We start from the raw sequence: 24,706 nt of genomic DNA, 5'->3' as shown, positions 1-24,706 counted from the left end.
GGGGGGTTGGGGGAGGGGCAACGACTTCGAGCCACACCAAGGAGTTGACATCCATTCATCCACCAGGAACTTCTAAACAAAACAGGCAGCCTTTCTCCAAAACCCTGGCCTCCCCAGGGGGTACCCCCAGGTGCACTGAGTCCTCAGATTAGACCCCAAATTGCCCCAGGGGCCCCTACACTGCTGTCTTGTCACAGAAGTCCCTGATCGTTTGGTGGGGACAGCCCCAGACTCTGGGAAAGCCCCGAATTCTTGCAAATGCACGTTCAGCTCCTGCCTCTGGAACAGGCCCAGGGCAAGTCTCAACCCTGTGGCTCTCATCTCCCAGCAGCCCACCTGGAGGGCCAGCCCCCTCCTGGCAGCCTGGGCTCTCCCTCTCTCCACGGCGTTTATTTGTTTCAGCTAATGCTGCTCATCCTGGCTCTCAGGCCAGAAAGGGATCCCTCCATCAGGCAGCACTGTCTCATCAGGACTAAGCCACTTACAGGAGAGACCGCTGGTGTAATAACAGCTGGTTCCAGAGTCAGGGATGGGGCTGAAGCCCCTGTGGGTGACTGCCATCAGGCCCCTGCACCTTCAGTCCTTCATCTACAGCCCAATCTTCAGAGGGGGTGGGAGGGGGGTTTCAAATACCTGCACCCTGAGATAATCATAGATACTCATACATTTATAAGAAATTAGGCCAATACAGACAAGTCCCGCTGCCCTTCACCTGGCGCCCCCCATTGGTCACATCCTGGAAAACCGCAACATCACCACAGCAGTCTGTTGAGAGGGATGGACTGGCTGCTCTTCCTCATGCTGCCCAGCTTTTCAGGGTGTTTGTGTCCTGGGGCACCAGGCTCACCGGCTCTGTCTTCCCCAGACCAGAGATGTGTGGGCCCAATGAGAAGCCCAGGAATGGCTTCACTGCATTTTGAGGGTTTTGAGGTCTCCGTGGCTCTCACCAACACTCCATACTCCTCGCCAGAGTTGGGAGTGCTGCATGTGTTGCGGGGATGCTTGCACTGCCCTCTGCAGACACAACTTGACTCAGCAGACCGCAGACCACTTGGGGTGGAGTTTGAAGATCTGCAGTCCCCGTCCCTGGACAGCCCCCCTGCCCTACCCACCTGATCCACAGGAAGTTAACATCCAGTGAGAAGAGCAACCAGACCACGGGTGGAGGATGAGGTGGCTGCCTTGTAGAATGAGTGACAGTGGGATGCTGGGCCCACAATTCCCAAGGATGGGCTGCACCAGGCTTTGGGGAGCAGAGTGCTCAGGAGATGCCCCCAAACCTAGAACCTACCCTAGAAAGTTGGAATCTGGGCCTCTGGAAATGAGGAGATGGAGGTGTGGGTGTTTAGTCCTTCCAGGGGTTTGGAGGGAAAATCTGGCCAGCCTTCTCCTATCTTCTGGAGGTGTCAGCAGTCCAAGTCATTTCTGGGCTTGTGGCTGCATCAACTCCACCTCTTCCTCCATCATCACATGATGTGTGTCCCTGTATCCTCATAAGGACACCAGTCCTGACAGATTTAGGGCCCACCTTCTCCAATGTGGCCTTTGTCTTAGTAATTACACCTGTAAAAACACTATTTCCAAGTCAACTCACTTTCTGAGGCTAATCAACCCCATTCAGTCCCCTCCTTGGACACCCCATCTTCTGCGGGGTGGTCACACAAGTGAAGAGGACCGGGTGCCTGTCCCTGCGCCTCCCACTTCCCGGGAGTTGGAGGTGGTGCTAGGTTCCCGGCGGAATAGCCCCTCCCACACCTTGGCTCTGAAATCGGCTGACACGTAGTAGTAGACGAAGGGGTCCACGCAGCTGTTGAGGGCGCTGAGCGCCAGGCTGGCCATGTAGGCGGCATACAGGTCCCCCCAGGCCTCTGGGCCTGGGTTCGAGTAGTGCAGCAGCAGCAACACGTTGCTGGGCGTGAAGAAGGCCAACGCTGAGGCCAGAACAAGCCCAGTCAGCCTCAGCGCGTGGTTGTAGCGCTGTCCACTGGCGGCCAGCATGCGCAGGGTGGCCCCGTAGCTCAGCAGCATGACCAACAACGGCAAGAAGCAGCCTATCACGGCCAGGCAGATAAAGGCCGGCCGCCAATAGGTGGCCTGGTCGCCGAGGGGCAGCGCATCGTGGCAGAGCATGTGGTCAGAGCGTGACAGGAGGAAGGTCTGCCGCTGCAGCATCAGGGGCAGGGTCAGGGCGACTGCCACCAGCCAGGCTGCAGCACAGAGCCTAGTGGCCAGACATCGGCCTCGAAAGGTTCGGGACCGCAGCGGATACACCACGACCAGGTAGCGGTCCAGGCTGATGGCAGCCAGCAGCAGGACAGAGCAATACATGTGGCTGTAGAGTGCAGCTGTGACCAGGCGGCAGGCAGCCTCGCCGAAGGGCCACCGCTGGCCCCGCAGGTGGTAGACAAAGCGCAGTGGCAGTGACAGGGCCAGCAGCAGGTCCGCAGCTGCCAGGTTCATCAGCATCACTGTGGAGGGCAGCCTCGGCACCCGCATGGCCAGTACCCACAGTGCCAGGCCATTGGTGGGCAGCCCCACTGCCAAGACCAGGCCATAGAGCACAGGCACCAGCCTGGTGGGCACCCAGCCCAGCAGAAGCGCCCGAGAGCTGTCAGAGAGGTCCAGGCTGTCACTGTCATTGGTGCAGATCTGGCCAGGGAAGCTGCGCAGGCCGGGATGTATCCCTTGGTGCCTGGCCGAAGACTCTACTGCGCTGTCTGGAGGAGGGAAGGGGATGGAGGTCCTTGAGCCCAGGAGTTACCCAGATTCCCAGCTGGTCCCTCCATAGGGCTGTAGTCTGGGAGTTTATTGTCAGGTGGGACAGAACTGGACATAAACGCCTCTATGGAGGACCTTCCCACCAACTCCATCTCCCATCCCAGATCTGGGCCCCCTCCCAGCTCCCTGATGTCCCGGCCACCCCCAGTCCTAGTGGCAGGACCTAGGGTCACTCACCATTGTCTCCACCTGTGCTCCCACCCTCGTCGTAGAGACTGTGGGTTTGGAGACCACCTTCCAGGCCCAGCCCCAGCGCCAAGAGCCACAGCAGCAGGAGCCCCCGCATGATGCTGGCGGTGGACGAGCAGCTCTGGGCAGAGGCTGTGACCTGGGCTTCCTGCCGGGTTAAACACTGCCACCCCCACTGGTCCCCCTTCCACCCCCGCTTCCTGAGTGTCTGGGGAGGAGTGAAAAGCCTGGGTGAGATAAACCAGTAGGGCACACCCCTGCCCCCAGTGAGCCAAGGGAGGCTTGCAGCATGGTCTGAGGAGACCTGGTGGCTGGCCAGGGTCACTCAATTTGCCAGAGGTGTCTCTTGGAGTGGGGGTAGCACTAGGCCAGCAGGATGGGGGAGAATGTCCCAGGTGACAGCCTCTTTCCTTAGCCCCTGTCTGCTGCAGGAAGCCTCTGTTGGATAAGTGGCCTCTTCCTGCTGACCAGAGAAGCCAGCCATTCATGTCCTCCCCTGGGGTTTCCTGGCTCTTCATGAGCTTCCACTCACCTCGTTTCTCTGGCAAGCAGGAGAGTCCTCCCTCCCCACACCAGAAGTCAGGTGAATGAGTTCCCCCACTTCCCACCCCCAGTGGAATTCTCCAGGGCCTCTGTGGAGCTGCCTTGCCTTATTGCTGCCTCACCCAAGCCCCGCACCGTCCCCTGGGCAGAGATGGGAGATACCTAGACAGCTTTGGATCTGCTGAAGATAGTTGAGGGCTGTCAGCCCTCAGCCAGAGCCCCTTGACCATATGCTGGCCTGGGTGCCTGAGGGGAGCTCCTGCTGGGAGACGCCTATTCCCGGTTCTCATACCCCTTCCTCTGGTGCCCTGGCTCCATCCGCAAATGGGGGATCCCAGGTGTGACCAGAGGCTGTGGTCATGCCATGTCTAGCCCAGACAGGTGCCAGGCACATCCAGGTCAGAGGGACCCCTAGGTTACCCTCCCCAGGGCCCTCCCTTTCTGGCCCCTCCATGTCTGTCCACTCAGAGGTGGGCTGCTGTGTAGATGAAGAAACTGAGGCTCCTTTTCTATCCTAAACACAGTCCCTCTAATGCCTCTCCAGCCCCCAGAGAGGACTTAGACACTCTGGGGATCCTTTGTCCTTTGTGGCCAGGCCTGGGCTAGGGGAGGGACTGGGAACAGCAGGACTCCATGGGTGGGGGTAGGGGAGAAGAGATGAGCTAGGGGTGGCAGAGGGGTCGATGTGGCCATGCCCGGAGCAGAAAACCCTAATCTTGTCACACACTTGGGGATACAGGGTCGAGCCAGGAAGTGACTGAGCAGTCCTGCCTGGACAAAGGCAGTCACTCATGGAGGCTGAGGTGCTGAGTCCCTGCCCCCCCCACCCCCCAGCCCGGGTCACGAGGTCCAGAGAGCTCCAGCTGGGGCAGGTATCCTCTCCCCCATTTCTGAGCCATTTCCACCTACACCAACAACACATTCAGCCCCACACCAATGTCTTGGTGACATATGACCCATGATGCCCTTGGTGCACAGGAAAACCAGGAGCAGAAGGCAGAGCAGGAAACCCATGCTGGCAGTACCTGGTGACTGGAGCCCCTGGGAGGGAAGCAGTGTGACTCACGCATGCGTGTCTAGGAATGTATGCAGACATGGAGCGTAGGAAGACATCTGGACAGGGGTGCTCCAGGCAGCATGGCAGGGAGGGGGGGTTATGCCCATCAACCCATCCCCCACAGAAATGACCCTGTGCCAGCGCCAAATATGTCGAGTAGGACTGTTCGTGCCCACACTGTTCCAATCAGCTGACCAGCTATGGGGGGCACCTTGTGGGCGATGCTGGGGGCAGTCGCCTTTGGGAAAGGACTTGACTTGGCTGCCTACTTTTCTCTACATGTTTTTTTGTACTGATGGATTTTTTTTTTTTTACTGTGTGTCACTTTCCACAAAAACTCATGTTTAAATTAGGCATTAAAAAGTAAGGGAATTTTGCCACAGGCCACAACATGGGTGAACTTTGAGGACACTGTGCTGAGTGAAATAAGCCAGACACAAGGCCAGATGCTGCGTGACCCCACTCCCATGAGCGGCCTGGAGGAGTGAGATTCTTAGAGGCAGAAAGGAGGGTGGGTGGGGAGGCGCAGCTGGGGGACTGTTTAATGGGGATAGAGTTTGGGTTTGTGAAGATGAGGAAGTTTTGGGAATGGAGGGTGGTGAAGGATGCACCTTAATGTGAATGCCTTTTATTGCCACATTTTATTGCTACACTTAAAGTGGTTAATGTGGTAAATTTTATGTGTATTTTATCAAAATTTAGAACCTTTTTAAATAGTGACAAACAAAAAAGGCAAACGAACCTCAGTCAGTGACTTTTTCACCCTCCAGCCCAGCCTGGAGCCTAGGCGTACACCCCCTCCCAAGTGATCTTTCCCCACCACCTCTCCTCCACTTCACTCTCCATTGGAAGGTGGGGGTCTGTGGAAGAGTCAGAGCACCTCAAATCCTTTCAGCTCAAGAGTTCCTAGTTAGCTGCCTTTGTGGAAATTGTGTTTCCTTTATGTTGTACTTTGAAGCCAGAGGCACCTACAAATGTACCTCCTCTGGACAGCCTGAGAGGATGTGTGAATCCAGGGTGGGGTGGGAGGGAAGCAAGGTCATACCCAAGGTCATTGGTTTAGCCCCTAACTCCAGATGGTTTGCATTTCCACCCTACTGACCCCTCCAGCACCCCTACCCTCCACCATCACCCCTCCACCATGCTGGGCAGGGGGAGGGAGGGCAACCCACCTTGTCCCTGCTCACAGAGGAGGCAGGACAGCTTTATTGACCAGGGTTGCTCTTTGCTGCTGTCTGATCCACAGACTCAGGGCTTAGAGCAACTGAGTTCTGAGGATCCGGAGCCTCCTTGGGTGGGTGCTCTGCTGAGGGCCTCACGATGGTGCAGGTTGGGTGTTACTGGCCAGGCCCCTTTACCTAATATGGAGCTGGCATCTTCTGGGCCAGAAATACCTTCCCTCCAAGCTTGTCGTACCCACAAAGGCGGGACTCTTTGGCGGGGGTGGGAGGGGGGGTGGGGGGAGTTTCCATCCTTGTGGGACTCCATGGCCATCTCAGAATTCTGCACATCACTGTGGCCACTAAGACTCCTAGACCCCAGCACCCTTCCCAGGAGCACCCTAGCCTTCCCATCTCAGTGCTGCTGACAAAGGCAGGCCTGGCTGTGGGTATGGAGGGGGCCCTGTGCACCCTGATGTAGGCCCAGTAAAAACTCTGAGGCAGCACAAGCCTGCTCACCAAGTGCCCAAAAGCACCCTTCTCTGGAGGGAGGTGGGCTCCAGAGAACTTCCCGGGAGGCAACTGAAAGGCAGGGCCTGGTGGAGAGCTCTGAAGCTCAGGTGACAGTGATGGCACAGACTCAGAGGGTGAGAGGAAACGGTGGTGGTCCCTGCCAGGAGGGGAGGCCAGAGAGCTGGGAGAGTGGTATTGTGGGGCTAGGAGATCCTGTGCTGGCGTGGTTGGACACACAGAAGTTGAGAAAGCTCAGAGCAAACACCACAGTATTAACTGGGTTTTGTGCAAAATGATACTTGAAGAAGACACCTCCTATTTTCACTGAAAACTAAAACTGAGCTGGGAATGAATATCCGAGACATTCTCTGGGTGGAACAATGCCTCCATGGGACCAGGAACCCAAGCACATGTGCAGTGAAGCTGCGAGGCTCTGCAGGTGGGGTGTGGCAACTGCTAGTGCACATGCAGAGTTAACCCCCCAACCTGGCTGGGAGAAACTGCCTTAAGGAAACGACTGCGGGAACCTCACAGCTTTACATCAATATTTACCTTTTCAGCTTTACATCAATATTCACCTTTTCAGTTTAATGTGCAAATAAATAGAAAAGGAAAACTACATTCAAAACAGCTGCAAAGGAAGTACAAGGCCTGGAACAGAAATTCTTCAAAAAATGAGAGGCGCTCCCTAGAAGCATGCTGGGGGGGGGAGAGGGGGAGGATGGGGTTGGATAGCTGGGGACTTTGTGGGATCTGATCACATCCAGTCCATTTGAGGCACAGACAGGGGGTCCCCAGGAGGCAGGCTGCCAAGGGTCTGGTGCAGGATCCGCACAAGAATCCCCTTCTTACAAAACAAAGATGCCCAAAGTGCCTGGGCTACACTTGAGGAAACACAGGCAGGAGACCCTAGTGGGACAGACTGGCCCGGAATTGCCCAGACCTAAGAGTCAAGGTTTCACCAACCTTGAGTCCCACAGGTAACTTCTAGAAATGTCTCCACTTGCTGGCTCTCAGGATGAGGGCTGCACGGGGCTGTTCCAGGCTCACAGTCGTGGGTCACCTCTCTGAGCCAGGGGTCTGACCAGAGGTTTCATGGTACAGGTTGGTGGCAGTGGCACAGCAGCCTTCGATGCCTCTGCAGGAGACTGACTGTGAGTCCCTCATGCCACACCTCTCCCGGTGGCAGCTATGGGACCTGGATATAAGGGTGACATGCGGAGTTCCGTGAAAGGGACTTTCACCCAAAGAAGCTGCGAGACCTGGCTGTTGCAAAGTTACAACCACTAAGGGAGTGAGAAGGAATAAATATGTGTGTGCATATATGTTTATAGAATATCCAGGGTCCTCCAGTGTGGGGCCCATGAGCTTGGTAGGAACATCTGGTGGAGATCATGTCCTAATAACCCCAAGTCTGACTGTAGAATCAATGTGGGGTTTGGCCTTTCTTTATCCCAGAGTGGGATCTTCCAGGCAGTTCTGGTGTCCCCAGCCCACTCCATGTCTTGATGTAAAAGTGAAATCCCAACAGTTTGGATGGAAGGGCTTCTCAGGCCTTAAAGTGACTAAGGACCCCCAGGGTCAGCTGGGCCAAGTCAATGCCCAAACGGTCAGATGCAGGTGATAATTCCAGAAGCTCTCAGAACCACTTGGAAAGGACATGTTTTTCAAGCAGGCCCAACTGAGTCGACTCCTTCCATGATGGGGGTCTCTTGAACACTGATAACTGCCCCACCCCACCCCCAACCCCCCATGAGTGCCCTTGAATGGCTTGTCACTGACTTTTCTAGAAACCGTATGCACAGAAGGACCGGTAACCCTGCCTAGGGATTTGGCACATATGAAGGGCCAGTCAGGGACATGAATGCAATCCCTGCTCCGCAGCCCCGTGTTGATCCTCCCACTTACAGTGGGGACAGAGTCCCCAGAATTCAAGTGCAGGGTTCAGGTTTGGCACATCTGCAAGCTGAGGGGAAGACAGCATAGGATGGAGGCCAGCATGCCCCTCCCCGTTTCTGGAGGCTGCAGCCCAGCAGCAAGGCTGGGAATCCTCTCCTCCTGCAGGTTGTTCATGGAGACGCCTGATATATACTCAGGCCGAACCTTGAGGTGGTGCCATGGAGTGTCAGGGCGAGGCGGGGCGGCGGCTGTACTGCACGCGATAGCGGGTGACCGGCAGGCCGTGCACATGCGCTGTCTCACACAGTGTCTTGCAGGGCAGCATGTCCTCATCCTCCTCACCCATCAGCCAGTCCTGCACCAGGCTGGCTGCTTCCACTGTCACGTTGTGCTCCAGCCAGCGGCCGTGCCATTCCTCAAAGTGCCGGTGGTGCCGCAGCAGGACCAGGGGCTGCACCTGCAGGGGGCAGGGAGGAAGGGAGTCAGGACATCCAGGTACCCAGGACAGCCATGGGCTGGATCTCAGGACCCAGGAACCCACAGATGGTGATGGGCTGGATCTCTGGGGGTAGACACTCCCAGATGACCAAGGGCTGGGCAGAGGAGCACCTGTTTGGCGCGGCAGAGGGTCCCACGGCGGTACATGTAGTCCTCAGAGTTCACGATGAACATCATCTTGTGGGAGCTGAGCTTGAAGCGGCAGTCCACATTGCAGGCGCTCTCCACCCCAACCAGCCGCTTCCAGGAGCTCTTGGCCTCCCCCCGTAAGGCCCGCACCTGCTCACACTGCCACCTTCGGAACTTCTTGAGGTTCCTGGGGTGAGAGGAAGATTTGCAGAGTAGGAAATCCTCGAGACCCATAATATGTCCAATTACCCAGATGTTGGGGAAATGCAAACTGGAACCCCGAAAAATTGTCACCCAACCTCAAATGCAGCAAAAACAAACCTTAGTCCTGCCTGGTGCTGGCAATATGGAGCCCCCACCAATCTGCTCCCCCCAGGAACTTCTAGCCACCTGCGTTTTCTTCCTCTGGTTCCTCCAGCAGGAGCTTCCTCCCCTGGGTCTCCTTTCCCTCCACATCTGGTAAGCTTCCCTCCTTCCTGAAACCCCTCCTTGCTTAGGGACCCTCATTAATTCCTATCAATGAGCCCGGGACCCTTGGGACTGCTCCCCCAGATTGGTTCCCACTTGGAAAGTGGTCCCCATTCAAATCTAAACACCCACTAATGGCCCCCATTGATCATAAAGTCCCAAACCCTGATATGGTGGTCACCCCTGCCCCTGACTTGATAACTGCCATTTCTGGAAGCTTCTCCCTCTAGGCTCTCACCTCCTCCTCTGACTTATGCATCTGGGGTCTCAGATCTCTCGGGCAGAGTGGATTCCCTTGATAAGCGTGGACCTCATCATCTTGGGACTGCTCTCACGTGTAGCTCTGGTCACCCTAGACTGTAAGCCTCAGGAGGGCAGCACCATACCTCGGTACATATCAGGTGTCCAATAAGTGCTCTCGGATAGAGGATGCACTGTCTTTCAGCCTCACCAAGAACAGGGGACTCCCTGAGTCCACCATGGATCCTCTTACCTCTGCAGGAACACAGGCTTCAGGAGGAAGCCCTCAGTGGGCGAGCTGGATGCACCCTCAGTCCCCACATACTGTTCCACATAGCGAGCCAGGTGCTGCAGGGAAACAGGGACAAGAGCGTGAAGCCTTGCATCAGGGTTGTAGGCCCTCAGCCAGGACCTGAGCTCAGGGCTCCCAGGGATTCAACCCCACTTCCCCAAAGACTTAGGGAGACTCAGACTGGTGTCATATTTGAGTGACTAAATCCCTGTTGGGTTCTTTCTGTATTCATCTTGTGATAGGTTCACATGGGGGTGGGATGGAGCGGGAGCCTGACATGGACAGCAGACAGGGGTGGGGGCAGGAACGGGCATCAGGACTTGCATAGCAAGTAAAGAAAGGGGTAAACCAGGTAGGGGCTGGATAAGTAACAGGTGGGGATCACAGGACACCCATGTGTACCTTGGGTGGCTTGGCTTGTCCATGGACTATCATCTGCTTACTACCCCATTAAAACCAAGGCCCCTCCACATTTGTAGAAAATTAAGAGAAGGGAGGCAGGGTGTATAGCCCCCCACCCTCACTTATTTTGGAAAGCATTTCCTGTGTGGAGTGCCCTGAAGTAGGCCAGGAGCACTGGTGGCTGTGAGGGCAATAGGGTAAGACCCAGCTGTGAAGGAGGCTTGAGGCTTACAGGTCTGCTTCTACGGACACAATGGCACCAAGAGGAATGTACGATACAGTGCAGGCCTGGCAGGTTCCCTCCTGGTGGTCAGAGATCAGGCTCAGAGCCCTCTTGATATTTAGACATGGGGAGTATGGATCAGGAGTCTAAGACCCCACAGCCGCGGTGAGCAGGATGGGGGTGTCACAGCAGCAGATGGGAAGGAGCCAGGGATGTGGGGGAGGAGTAAGGCTGGCTCTCACTGGCCCTACTGCCATGGGACATACCCACTGGCTCTTGAGTGGTCATCTACAGTTCCCACCCCCTCTTGGGTTTCCAAAGAGACCTTTCATCCTGCATGTGAGGTTTCTCTGGGTGGACGACTTGGGTTTGTGCCTGGCCGGCATGTGCATGGGCCTCATGGGGCGGCCCACAGTGTGCACAAGGCACAGAACACAGGGCTGGGTCTCACCTGGACCTCCACGGGGTCTTCTGTCTGTGCTTCCTCGGTGTCCAGAAGTTCAATGGTCATGATCACCTGCCCTTTGCGCTGGAGGAACATCACCTGGGGACCCAGGGGAGGAAGAGCCTGAAGTCACAGGATGGCCCAGCTGGCACAGGACAAGGTCAAAGGTCATCAATGACCTGTCTTTGCCAAGCTTCAGGCCCTATCCTTCTTCAAGGGACCTTGCACTAGGCACTCTCTAGGCTGAGGCAGTGTCCTGCAGCCCCAAAAAGCACATGGTATCAGCTGGCCAGTGGCTGAGTTGTGGTCCACCTCAGACCCACCCACTGGCCTAATTGCAGCACCCCTCTCCTACAAGGCACTCCTGGTACCCCAGCCCTAGTGGTTGACCCCTTACCTTGAAGCAGTTCTCATCCGCCATGCACCGCTCAGCCTTCCACTGGTAACTGGTCTCCCTGGTGGCACGGACACAGCGTGAGGACAGGTTCCCACCTGCAGCCCCCCGTTTCTTTTCATTCATGTAGAGCTCTACCACCTTCAGACAGACGTCATCGCTCACCAGGTGGTGCAGCTGCGGGAGGAGAGTTCAGGGTGCCGGGCAGGCACCCCCAGGAGGGGTGAAGCACAAGCCCTGTGTTCACCTCCTGCTGGAGTCCCTGCACCTAGGAACATGCACCAAAGCCAACACAGGGATGCAGCAACTGGATGCAGACTAGCTCAGGGTAGAGCAAACTAGTCTAGACCAGAGCCTAGGAGACCAGAGACAAAGAAAGCAGGTTCAACTAGACCAGACCAAACTAGACTAGAATGCAAATCCTGCTTGAGTATGAGAACTCACAAAGTATGGGAAAAAAGGTGCCAAAATGGGAATGGTAATTATATAAAAGTGGCACTATTGCAGGTAGTTATTTTTCCCTGCATGTTCAGCAATAAACACAATTTCTTTAATTCCTACAAGCACATTTCAAATATTTAGTTTTAGGGAAAAATGAGTAACAAAACAAGTGGGGGTCACAGGGTTAGATGGAACTGGCATGGGGCACCGGCTGTGGGGCAGACTCAGGAAGTCAGGCTCTTCCCCACATGACGCTTTGTTGGGTGAACAGGATGACATGTGGACATGTGAATCTCCTGGCGGCTGGCACACACAAGTTTCCCAATAAACACTGGCTGCTCTTACTGAAAGCAAGCAATGCTAATTAACAACAACAAAAAAGAGGCAAAGAACATGGACCCGGCCCACAAGGATGTGGAGCGGGTCCTGCAGGCATCTGGCCCAGGGGATTTCCAGTAGGCTTTAAGGTACCACATCTGGGGGTCTGGCTCCCTTACAACACCAGCTACACAACTCCATTTTTACTGCTTATCTTCTTTTTAATTTCATTTTTAACGAGTTCTACAATATACATTTTAGAGAGGGGAATTTTTTAAAAGCATTAATTAAAGTGCTAGGGGCAGGTTCATTCCTGCCCCTGAAGGGAAACAAAGGCGGTGTAAGACGAGGTTAGGGTGTCAGGAAAAAGGGCAGTGTGGATGGGTTCGTCACAAGCCCTGTGTCCAAAGGGCCACAGAAGGACAGAGATGCTGACCCCATGAGCCACCGGGGAAATGCAACGTCACAATGTGGTCCCACAGTCCCCTTGGTCTAGGAAGATAGACCCTGAGGCAAGCACTGACCCAAGCACTAGGCGGTGACAAATGCACCAGGAAGCTGAGCTCTAAGGCAGAGGCACGCACTGGCACCCCACCCAGGGATGCTAGGAAAATGGGCTTGGACAGCTACCAGGAGACAAACATGACAGTTGTAAGGGCCCAGTGAGGGCGTGTTCCCCAGAGCCTTCCCAGGGAGAGGAATGGAGGAGCCACAGCATCTCGAAAGAGAGGTTCTCCCAGAATCACACTGCCTGTATGCAGTCAGACATGCTGTGTGCTTCCATTCACATGCAGCTGGAAACCAGGGAATCTGCCCATAGATGGGGAGTGCACACAAGGGGGCAAGGGAGGGGGGCTGTCTGTGAAAACCAACCAAGCTGCATTTTCAGAACTTGGACACTTCTCTATGTGTGCTTTACTTCAATAAAATGCTTTAAAAACCTGGAAGGAAATGCTTGAAATAATTCTAGATTCTAAAATATTTCAAATGACTGGATCTGGGTGGGAAAGTAATGCCATTATTCTTTCCCCATCTTCATTTCCGCCTTAAAGTGAATAGCCTTACTTGATAATCAGGAAACAAGTCAAGCTGAACAACTCCAGTGGTAACCCAGCAGGACTCATGTTCCAGACCTTCGAGACTTGGCAGTTTATATTTACGTGACCTGTTTCCTCTGGCGGACATTTAGCTGTGGGCAATTCTTCTGCTACCATAAACAATACTGACAAACATCACTGATATTTCCCCCCAGGAGATATGTGGGGAAGGGTTATTCACAATGGTGCAAATTATCCTCAATAAAGTCTGTCCACCGGGGACTCAAACAATTCCTTGTATGTGCATGTCACAGTGGCACTGCTCACATCACCAAAAGGTGGCAACAACCCAACTGTCCAGCAATGGGTAACTAATGAATAAAATGTGATGTATTCAGTCATGAGAGGCATAATGATATTCTGGTCAAGTACGATGTACAATGAGGGCCTTATATCTAGCCTAGGAGCACAGTAGGTCATACTATGTAGGTCTGTCATTACACTCTGGTGTTCACACAAGCAATGAAATCATCTGATAACACTTTTCACAGAATGCATTCTGTTACTGAGTGACATATGACTATACATACAATGGAATATTAGTCATAAAAAGGAATGCTACACACACACACACATACACACACACACACAAACACAAATGATGGGAATGAACCTTGAAAACATGATGCTGAGTGAGAGACCAGACACAAAAGTCCACATGGTATGTGATCCATTCATATGAATAGGCAAATACAGGCAGAAAGCAGACTGGTGGTTGTGAGAGGCCAGGAGGTTGTGGGGCCAGGAGATGGGGAGCTACTGCTCATGGGATAGGGTTTCCCTTTGAATCACTAACTTTTAAAATAGTGAATTCTACATTATGTGAATTCTACCTCAATTTAAAAATAAAAGGAACTTATAATCATGGGGCCACAAGCACAGCAGGCAGTGGTGTACATGTGGGTCTTCAAAGTGGAGGAGGGTGGGGTACCCCAGTGTCTTAGGCTGTTTACCTGCCGGGCGATGCTCTGCACCAGCTTGTCCATGGTGAAGCCCACGTAGGCATGGATGGTAAACATCTCTCGCAGGGTGTCCTCATACTGTGTGGGGTCAATCCCGCCCTCCAGCAGGCTCCGCACCATGTCCAGGAAGGCCGGGTAGTACTCCTCCAGCTCCACCTCACCTGGGGAGGCAGGCATAGCCACTAGGGTCACAGGCACTTACCAGCCAGGTGCACCTACATCTCCACCAACACAGGAGCCACATTCTGCCTCCTTCCACCATCCTTCCCAATATGGTCTTCAATCCATGGGGTGGACCAGAGGGCAGGCTCAGGAGGACGCTATCTACAGCCTCACACCCAGAAGGGAGGGAGCACACTGGGTGCCCTGGTCCCACCCAGCATGCTACCACAGTGGGAGCATGTAAGGTACCGGCGAATGTTTTTGCTACTTCCCACTTGATATGTCTCATCTAAGATAATTACTTCAAATGAAAAGTCAGTAAAAATACAACTGACTTCTCTGATACAGGCTGGGAACCCAAACCTTTGGGGTGCTTGGTCATAGCTACTTGCCCCGCTCCAGGTCCCTACCCAGCTCACTAAGATGCTTTGGCCTGCCCCCTCCCAAATGTCCCCTGGGCTCACTGGGCTGCTTCAGCCGCAGCTCCATGGCGGGGTCGCTGCCCTTCTCACGGCGGCCCTCACACAGCAGCTTCTCACGCTCCTTCTCAGCGCGGTACTCCAGAAGCTGCTTCTGTGCCTGACGGTAGATTTTCAGGAGCCTGGAACACAGGGTCTGGTGCAGGCGCAGGAAGAAGTACCAGTTGTTGTTGGCGAAGAAGAGGCTGTAGACATCATCCAGCGGCTTATGCAGTGGTGATGGCTGCTCGGCAGCTGGCGCCTCCCCTGGAGCTCCTTTCTCCTCCGGGGAGCTGCCCTGCTGCTCAGGTGCCGGTTTCTTCCGGTCACCAAGGTCTGCATTCTGCCCCTGAGGGCTGCCCCGGCCTTCATCAGCAGAGTCCTCTGATGCACCCAGGTCCAGCTGCTGTGAGAAGAAGAGGCTGGGCAGGAACTGATGCAGCAGCTGGTGGATGGCTCCCTGGTCCTCCTTCTGGATGGCCGGCTGTCGCTTCACGTAGTAGCTGATGAGGGCAGCTGCATCTTCCAGGATCTGCCTGTCTTCATACACAAAGATGAGGTGCGGCTCACTGGAGGGGGCACTGCGGCCCTCTGAGTGCTGTTCCTGGTGCTAGGGGAGAGGTAGCATTAGTATATGTGCTGCCGAAGCAAACACGGGAGAGGTAGCATTAGGGTAGAGCTACAAAGTAGGAGCCTGGGGCATCTGTTGGCATCACACTCTGATCTGGACCAAATGGACCAACCTCCCATTACCCATGTACCTGGAGGCCTGAGAGCCTGGCCTGGCATCAGTTCTTTGGCTCAGGCCTAGAAACCTGTATGCACCAATGCTAGCAGGAGGGCCTGGCTGGAGGCTGGAGGTGGTACAATAGGAGACCTAGTTTCCTGTGACCCTGGCAAGCAGCCTCCTCTCGGGCCTCAGTTTCTTCAATGCTAAAATGAGGACAACTGCACAATAAGATCTGTAAGCCAGAGTGGATGTTTCTGCTGAGGGTTCTAACAGTGCCTGGTCTTAGGTCAGTGGCAGAGAAAGGAAAGCTGCTATGGGAAAGGCTTGCATGTGTATGTGTGGGGGAGGCTGTGGTGGTAGGGAGAGGGGAGGGGAGCTAAGAACTCTTGTTGACAATGACAGAGCTGCTGCCACTTTCCAGCCTTCTCCCAGAACAGCGTGTGTGTGTGTGTGTGTGGGGGGGGGGGGTGGCGGCGGTGGTGACGGTGTGGGGTTGGTATTAAGAACCCTTGTTGACAATGACAGAGCTGCTGCCACTTTCCAGCCTTCTCCCAGGTTGGCCAGAGACTGGGGTCACAGAAACATCTGTCCTCAAACCTATGGCAGCCCTGGTAGGGTGACACTGGGTAAACAGGTAGAGTCACCTACAGGAAGGGCCACGGAGGCCCTGGCTTGTGTGTGTGTGCTCATGCATGCACTTGTGCCTGAGCGTGCATGTGTGTGTGTGTGGGGAGCGGGGGCGTTGGGAGTCCCTGCTGACAATGACAGGGCTGTTACCATCCTCTATCCTTTCTCCAGGTTGGCCAGAGGCTGAGGTCACAGAAATGTCTGCACTTATCCCTATCAGCCCTGGCAGGATGATGCTGGGGAAACAGGCACAGAGTACGGCAACCCACCCGAGGCCTGCTCAGACCTGCCCAAGGAGGCCTCACCTCATCATAGACACTCTCGATCTCATTGAGCAAGCTTTTGGAACGAAGGGCCTTGGTGTCATTCTGCTTGAAATTCACGGCCTGGTGGTCCAGGGACTTTAGGTATGCCTTTTCATACTGCTCCCGCCAGATCTTGTTGAAGCCCTGCTGCGCCTCCCGCCACTCCTCCTCCTTGGCTTTCAGCCTGCAGGGGGCAGAGGGACTCAGCCCGGGACAGCCTGGGAGTATCCCAGGGGGACAGCCTGAGTCACCCCTCCCAGGGCCGACCTGTCTTCCACCCAGAGCCCTGGCCCAATGCATCCCAATCTCAGGAGGAGACCAGCCCGACTGTGTAGTGGGTTCCATGATGAATAAAGCAGGAAAGTGGGAACGAGGCCCACTGAAGTGACTAGGCTGGTTTTATGGTTTCTCCAATACTGCTGCCCTCAATGTCTTTCCTGCCCTGGTCAGGACCCTGACCACACTCCATGTGGTTGTTAAACAAACCATGGGGCGCCCTTGCTGGACTCTGAGTTCCACAAGGGAAGGACAGTGTTGGCCTTGCTCAGTCTGCCACCCCAGTGCCAAGCACAGCACCAGTAGAGGCAGCTACTTCATCAATAATGGTGCAGGGAGGCCTCTGAGACATGTTAGCAAGTAACAGGCACACCATGGTGTACAGGGTGCTGCTGTGTTTTGAAATAGTTTGAAATTCACAAATAATTGTATATGATAATCTCAAGGCAGAACATGCTAGATATAGATATGATTTGGATATGATAATGCTCAAGGCAGAACACAGTGTTCACTGTGCTTCCCTCACGGGAGTGCACAGAGAATGAAAGAAGACTGGAAATACAGTGCCAGCCCAGGCCCTGGGGCCCTTTGAAGATATGCCTGTGACAACAGTACTAATGAGCCCCTGGGGCCCAAGCAGGTGGGGGGCCAGGAGCAGAGGGCACCTTTTCAGAACGACAGGCACAGCAGTGACAGGGTTCTTCTTGAGGCTCTCGATGATCTCTGGGGCTTTGTCACCATAGATGCGGTGAATGGCACGGCGCTGGATCACCTCCGATGTGCCACCCAGACAGTCATCCAGTCGGAACTTCTCTTGGTCCTCAGGCGCCATCCGAGACAACTTCTTCTGCACACTCTCCAGCACCCGGATGGTGGCCAGGTTGGTCTCCAGGACAACATCTAACTATGAAAGGAAGGCAGGAAAGGATCGCCCATGGAGGTGGGGGTGCTGGGGACAGGCACTCAGGGCTGAGTAAATATTCCAACCAAAAAAGTCAACTTCAGTTAACCTAATATTAATCAAACTAAGTTCAAAAAAAATTTTTTTCCCAGCTTTGCGCAGTGGCAGTATCGTAGCCAATGAGGTTTATCCGAGGCGCGATTATTGCTAATTGAAAAAAATTTTTTTTCCCTTATAAACAAAAAGAATAAAGCACTATCAGTGAGTCAGCCCGTAAGTAGGCAAGCTTTTAGAAGCTGCCCCCTGCTGGAAGGAGCTGGAATCCTGGACACGCAAAGGGAGCTGAGGGCAGTAAAGAGACCAAGGATCCATTTCAAGAGAGGGAAAGAGCAGGAAGGAACGGCAAGTACCCAGAAACTCTATCCCGGTGGGCATCTACAGCACTAGTACACGCACCTCAAATCGTTCGTCCTCACAGCGGTGCAGCTGCTCCTCATAGGGTGTCTTCTTGGAGCTGACAAAGGTGGAGTCCTCTGACCAGGAGGGGAAGGAGACCCAGGTGTCATTCAGCACCTGCACCAAGAACAAAACTGAGCAGCATGGCAAACCCCAGCGGCCAGCGGTATGTGCTGTGTCCTCCAGCATGGAAGATGTGAGGATGGTAATGGGATCTTTATTTTACAAAAAATCACTTTATCATGTACACAGTAAAATTAATTTTAAAGTGGTTTTAGGAGAAAACATGACTTTGGGGATGTGAACAAATTATACTATCAGGAGTCAGCAAACTTTATAAAGGGCCAGGTGGTAAATACATTAGGTCACTGGGTCTGGTAAATATGTTAGGTCACTGGTCACTGGGTCTCTGTTGGGATCACTCAATTCTGCCTTTGATCTAGTGAAGCAGCCACAGACCACATGAAAACAGACGGGCAGGACTGTGAGCCAATAAAATCCTTATTTACAGGGCCTCCCCTGGTGGCGCAGGTGGTTGAACATTGTGCTGTGAAGCTGTCCGCAGCCTCTGCAGCACCGCTCTGATGCCGGCCGGCCAGCCGGCGAGGGTCCCACATGGTGCGGCAGACCTCTCCTGTCTTGCCCGCTGCTCCCCTCAGCAGTGTATTTCGTCAGTCTGCCTGTTCTGTTCTCCGCTCTGGCTCTGGTGAATCTTCTCACCCTCCTGTGCATCTGGTCTGTACCCCAGATCTTGTATAAATAAATAAATAAATCTTAAAAAAAAAAAAAAATCCTTATTTACAAGCACAGGCAATGTGGCCAATTTCATCCCTGGACTTTATGCTGGAATCAGCAGGCACTCTGAATCCTTGAATCGAAGTAATAAGCCTGTCCACTAAGCCTGAAAGAGTTCAACCATCAAGCTAAATGGAAACAGAAGGTGGTGAAATGGGAAAATGGAATCACAGCAGAAAGAATTTAACTAACAGTTATTTAGTCTAACAGAGGAATAAGCCAAACCCTAAACTGGAAGCTCTGTTGCTTGCCAAAACTACCAAGGAGGTAAGAAACTGTCACCTTTACTCAGGCATTTAGTTTTGTCACATTCCAGCACCACCCATCATTCAACATCTGGGGGAGACACTCAGTCTTTCATGTATAGCAAGGGTAATGTTTTTTTTTTGGTGGGGTGGGGCTATGTGCCACTAAGCCCATGTGAGCCCCAGAGGGCAATACCTCCTTGCAGATGGCTGTCCTTCCGCTGCACTTGGGCTGCTGGTAGGTTTTGGGAAGTGCTCGGTAACTGGATCCAATGCGCTTACACGATGCGTAGTCAATTTCCCGGCTTATTCCATCCCCAGATCTATCACTCATGGGTGGGGCAAATGACAGTTCTTTCACACCCAGGAAGGACTTAAACTGTGCAAAGAGTTCTGGAAATTTCCTTCAGAAACAAAGATAAATAGTGAGTCAGCGTCCTGGGGTCTTCTGGGAGTAATCCAGAGATTTTAGAATGGCTGCATTAGAAGTATGTCTGTGGTTAAAAATGGTCAGAGTTCAATGTGAGAGAGGAGAGGCGAGAGGTGGATCAAACCAAATGTCACATGAGTAAACCACTACAAGTCTTCATGTACATGTGAACTTGCCTCTGGCCCCTCTGTCACCAGCCAGGCCTAGCCACTCACAGGAGGACATGAAACATGTTGGATGAGATGACCTAGACTGGCAGAACTGGGGCCAGCTCTCCTTGGAGGAGAGGGTTGACCATGAGGCTGGGGTGGGTGTCCACCAGGTACCTGCCTTTGTAAATAAAGTTTTATCAACATAGTCATGTCTACTTGCTTATATCATCTGTGGCTACAGGTGCAGGATGAGGCTAGAGTTGAGTAATCTCAATCCTTGGCCCTTGACAGATAAAGTCTGTCACCTCTGCCCCAAAGCCTTCTGCCTTGAAGGAGACTTTTTCAAGGAAAACCCACTGTGGACATATACTCATGAGTAGTAACAAAATGTCTATGCACGTCTGTGGGGTGATTTTAATGCAAGTGACCTGCAGCCAGCCAGATTCCCTTTGTAAAATTGTATCTACTACCCCTGCTGCTCCCTGCAGGCCCCACAAGAAGGCCATCTGCTAAACCCCACCTGTAAACATGCTGTACCAACTCAACTCATCAGGAAAACCACAGCAAACAAGACGTGGGGACAGAAGACAGAAATAAAATTTGTGCAGAGAATGTCTGAGGCTATAGCTGGGCATCAAGAATACTCTGTAGTACTCTTACCCCAACACATTCATCACCCTGATGACCTTCTTTGACTCTCTGGGTAAACCCAGTCCAGAGTTCCCACATGTAAACAGAGTCTAGAAGAGTCTGGGTCTGCCATAAGAAGTGCAAAGGTATAGTCCCTCCCACACCAGCACTTTTGGGGGTAGGAACATGATCAGGACGGTGTGGCCGGACCCCAGGGGCTAGCAAGGGTCTATTTGTGACCTGGGAGTAGACACAGGGGATGTGTCTGATAACAACTCATCAAGCCATTCTTCTGTCATGAGGATTTTTGCATCTGTTTTATTTTACATTAAAAAATTGTTAAAATCCTATAATAAATAGAATGGGGATCAGACAGCACCTGCCCTGAGGTATCTTTAGGGTTAAGTAGGACACTGCAGAAAGCCAACTCTGTAGGTAGGTTTTTGATTCCCACTTTACAGCAGGGAAGCTGGGGCTCAAACCAGCTTAGAAACTCAAGATGGCAGGGAGGGGGAGTGGAAAGTGACCCTGGGGCCTGACAAACCTGCTACTAGAACACACTGTGCATCTACCATGCATGTGAGTGCGTGTCCCAGGACCATGTCCACCCTCCCATGGCTACACCATTGGGCTCTCTCTGGACAACAGGGGTGCCAAACACTCTTCCTGCTTCCTTGCATTTCTGATCACTAGAACTGCAGAAAGCATACTCAAGTGAATCTCTAGGAAATCAAGCTGGGTAAAAAAAACTGATCCCTTAGTGCAGAATGGTCCAACCACTATGAAGAGCTGTGTGGAGATTTCTGGACCTACTAAACATAGAGCTTCCATATGATCCAGCAATTCCACTCCTAGGTATTTACCCAAAGGACACAGAAACATCCATTCCAAAGAGCACCTGCACCCTTATGTTTATAGCAGCACTGTTTACAATAGCTAAGCTTTGGAAACAGCCCAAATGCCCAAAAATAGATGACTGGATCAAGAAGATGTGGTACATATATACCATGGAATATTACTCAGCATTCAAAAAAGATAAACACATGCAATTTGCAGCAACATGGATGGCGCTGGAAGGGATCATGCTTAGTGAAATAAGCCAAAAAGAAAAAGAAAAATATTGGATGGTCTCACCCATAGCAGGAATCTAGAAAACTTAAATAAGAGACCAGGAAAATGAATAACTATAAGAAAGTGAAAATCAAAATCAACAAAAACTATGAACCAGAGACACTTTTTGGGGGGTGGGGGGCGGGAGGGGAGGGATTGGGGTCAGAATGGGGGGGTTGCAATTATATGGGGAATATAAAAATAAAATTTATTATTAAAAAAAAACCAAAAAACAAACTGATCCCTTAAAGTCACACACTTCACCTCTGTGTTTATGTGACACTTTTGTTATTAAGTTTAGAGGTAGTGCACAGATCAATGGTTGTCGGGGTTTGCAGTGGGCAGCAGGATCTCTGAGATGCAGGAGCCAGTCAGCATCTCAAATGTGCTAGTGGACAAAGAACCTTTATAGATGAGTGAGGAGTACATGGACACACAGGCACATACGCAAGGTTTCCTAACGTCTGTTCTTTATACAAGTACTGATGAATCTATATGCATGTCTAGAGCTATTTCCATTCAATGACAGAGTCGTTTTTCAAAAATAATGCCCAACAGAAGGGAGGACAGAGTTTAAAGAAACCTAGGTGGGGAGCAAGAGAGGGTCACTCACCCCAAAAATGGGCTGACGAGCTGCAGGAGCTCAGAGCCAGACACGAGCTCCCGGTTGAAGAGCGCGATGCAGCGGAGGAAGTTCTCATAGACCTCCTGGCTCTTCAGCACCCTGCGTACCTGTGGGGACGGCAAGTCAGGAGGCTCCCAGGCCCGACCTCTGGTGTATGCAGTCACCTTGCTGGCTCTTGTCACGGGCCTGGGCAGGAGCCCTGGGACTGTGCCTACATTGGTGGGGCTGGTATGTCCTCAAACCCCCCTGACTTGCAGCTGCTGCACACTCCACCTGCTCGATGATGACTATACAACCTGTGGCTGTGAGAGCTGGGGGCCAGTACCTCCTCCCAGACCCCAAATGTTTCCCCCCCCGCCCTTCCTTGCAGAGTTCCTTCCTGCAGATCTGAGCCGGGCAGGTCAGCCCAGATGGGGTGGTTGGCGGCATCAGCAGAATGCGCACCTTGTCAAAGAAGGAGAACTCCTGCAGGGTCCCGTACTTGCCCACAGTGGCGATGGACAGGTCTTTGGTACCACGGAGTTTCATTTTCTTCTGCAGAAAGAAATTATGCACGGCTGATGCTCTGTGCACCCCACAGAGCTCCTCTGTCCATCTCTGTCAGAGCCACAATATCATCAGCACTGAAATAGCCATGAGGTCGGTGTGAGTTCTTCCCAGGACCCCTGTGCACGAACCTCTCAGAACTGACCAGCTTGGCCTCTATTACCTGGTACAGGGTGAAGGTCACAAGACCTCCCCACCCACACTCTGGGATTTAAATCAGCAGTTTAGGGTTCTGATAATAGGCAGGGCACCATGAAGTCAGAATAGCCAGGAAGAGGTACCCTAGGATACAGTATCAGAAACTTCTCCCTGTCTGTTTTGTCCTGTGGGCTGTGATGGTGATGGGAAAGGAACTGAATGGGAACAGCACTGGGAGGACTGTGTTTTAAGTCTCTGAAGCCTTTTGTTTCTAAGTTGGACTTGGATCTGAACTTGGCCACATTCTTGAGGAATGAAGAAAGCTACTGTATAGTCCACACCCTCTCCAAAGTGCCTAAGGAATGATGAGGATATGTCACAAGGTGACAGAAGTCACCTTCCAGGGCCCACTGGTCAAATTAAGAAGAGTTGGGCATCAAGATAAACTGACAGTCATGGATTATAAACTGGAATCCAGACTGACAGAAATAACTATGTAAGTGGGGATGAAAAGAAACATCTTCCTTAAGGGAGAAAGCCAATTAGTAACCGCATGAGGGATGATGGAATTAGGGTAGTGAGTGGAACAGGAACTGGATCTCATCCTCTCTCCCTTCAGTGGGGTGCCTTGTGCAGTGACTGACCCACACAACTGTCCATCATAGTCCTCACAGTGAAAGAACTGTGAAGGTGAGAAAAGGAAAGACTGAGCAACATAATCCATCCCCACAGGAGGGAGTGCTCCTTCCTTCTCATGACGCTCTCATGAGCCAGGAGCTCTGTGAATGACTACCTTAGGGGTGGGCAACTTCCCAAAGTCCCATATCTGGTGAATTTGAAGACAGATCAGGGTTAACAATTGGCATTCAAGGCCTTTGCACTTGCTCCTCAGGTCACCTACAGAGGACAGGCTGTTGGAGCACCCCACAGTCAAGGATTACCTTGGCAGGTGCAGACACAGGACGCAGGAGAGAGGGCCGAGAGCGCTTTTTGCTGTGTTCCAGATTCTTCTCATGTTCACTCTTCTGGACACTGTTCATTTCGCATGGCCCATTTCCTGTGAACTGAGAATACACATAGGAGGTGAATGGCACTGGGAAACACCCAGGCCAGGGTACTGATCTCCAGGTATGAGTATACATAGGACTGCCTCTGCTCAGCCCAGGGCCCCAGCACACTGCCCGCTAGGGGCCAGAGGTCCTGGAACCTGCATGCAAAGTGACTCTGTCCCCAAGATGCATGGGGGAGAGACCAAGTACCCAGATCATCATGGGGTAGCATCATGAGGCTGGCGAGGGCTCTCAGAAGGCCCCTGTGGATGAGGGTCCAGATGGAGACAGGGAGGGCTGGGGGTGGGCAGAGACACCAGAGTTGGGCCCTTGTTTAGGCATCACCCAGCAGGCCACTGACAATGGGGGTCTGAATGTATATTCGAAAGCACCACAGAAAGGAAAGGCATTTCAGGCAGGAGGACTGGCATACACAATGCTCTGAGACAAAGAGGATATCATGGGGAAGTTGGGGAGGGGTGGAGGACCTTGGGGGTACTCTTCTAGACAAGTCCATGCTCCTTTCTGTGAAAGAGAAAATGGAATTTTGTGGGCAATCACTAGATGGGGGGGGGGGGTCATCTTCCCAGGCCTGAGGCCAGCTTAACCATGAGGTTAGGGACATTCATCCCAAGCAAGGGTATTTATAGCAATATTTACAAAGAATGGTTCTGGAAGAATCTATTCAGGCTTTGCATTTCCCTGAATGCACCCTAAAGCTAGAGTAGGCAGGGAAAAGGCAGACAGACCTTTTCTACACTATGGGTAAAGCCCCAAATGATGTTTTGAACGATCTCTATAACCGAACCATGTGCCCACCACAAGAGCTGGTGCAGAAACACAACAGAAGGCATGTTGTTGGCCCCAAGTGTGGGCAGGTGAAACAGTCCTGACGTATCCAAAGCAATCAGCAACTCTCAGATGAGCAGGTGTCTCTGGGTCATGTACCTGATACACAGTTACGTGAAAAGGAGGAAAAAAAAAAAAAAAAAAGCCCTAGGGATAGAACAAAGAGCCATTTAT

General features: G+C 52.7%; 2 protein-coding genes and 1 non-coding gene across 3 annotated transcripts in view; 1 reads left to right on the top strand and 2 right to left on the bottom strand.

Moving 5' to 3' along the window:
• Positions 1-1,656: 1,656 nt before the first annotated feature.
• Positions 1,657-3,064, bottom strand: F2RL3 (F2R like thrombin or trypsin receptor 3). Its single transcript, XM_037504403.1, has 2 exons — positions 2,952-3,064; positions 1,657-2,692 (listed from the first exon to the last, which is right to left on the bottom strand). The coding sequence occupies exons 1-2, from the start codon at positions 3,062-3,064 to the stop codon at positions 1,657-1,659; spliced, it is 1,149 nt and encodes a 382-aa protein (XP_037360300.1).
• A 2,979-nt stretch (positions 3,065-6,043) lies between these two features.
• The window catches only part of SIN3B (SIN3 transcription regulator family member B), a 37,747-nt gene continuing 19,084 nt past the window's right edge, over positions 6,044-24,706 (bottom strand). The window contains exons 6-19 of the mRNA XM_037506104.2: positions 23,576-23,698; positions 22,395-22,484; positions 21,939-22,057; positions 19,200-19,407; positions 17,964-18,080; positions 17,272-17,510; positions 16,331-16,514; positions 14,675-15,278; positions 14,040-14,209; positions 11,234-11,407; positions 10,843-10,935; positions 9,728-9,822; positions 8,749-8,953; positions 6,044-8,596 (exon numbers count right to left, since the gene is read on the bottom strand). Of these exons, the coding sequence (XP_037362001.1) occupies positions 8,366-8,596; positions 8,749-8,953; positions 9,728-9,822; positions 10,843-10,935; positions 11,234-11,407; positions 14,040-14,209; positions 14,675-15,278; positions 16,331-16,514; positions 17,272-17,510; positions 17,964-18,080; positions 19,200-19,407; positions 21,939-22,057; positions 22,395-22,484; positions 23,576-23,698 (2,652 nt within the window). The 3' untranslated portion in view covers positions 6,044-8,365. The remainder of the gene's footprint in view (positions 8,597-8,748; positions 8,954-9,727; positions 9,823-10,842; positions 10,936-11,233; positions 11,408-14,039; positions 14,210-14,674; positions 15,279-16,330; positions 16,515-17,271; positions 17,511-17,963; positions 18,081-19,199; positions 19,408-21,938; positions 22,058-22,394; positions 22,485-23,575; positions 23,699-24,706) is intronic.
• Positions 17,658-17,804, top strand: LOC119242498 (U4 spliceosomal RNA). The gene has a single exon (XR_005124498.1). It is a non-coding gene; the product is annotated as a U4 spliceosomal RNA (small nuclear RNA).

This window comes from Talpa occidentalis, unplaced genomic scaffold (assembly GCF_014898055.3).
Source record: "Talpa occidentalis isolate TD23 unplaced genomic scaffold, MPIMG_talOcc4v2.1 talOcc4.12, whole genome shotgun sequence".
NCBI classification, from domain to species: Eukaryota; Metazoa; Chordata; class Mammalia; order Eulipotyphla; family Talpidae; genus Talpa; species Talpa occidentalis.
This window is presented reverse-complemented; position numbering and strand designations above follow the sequence as displayed.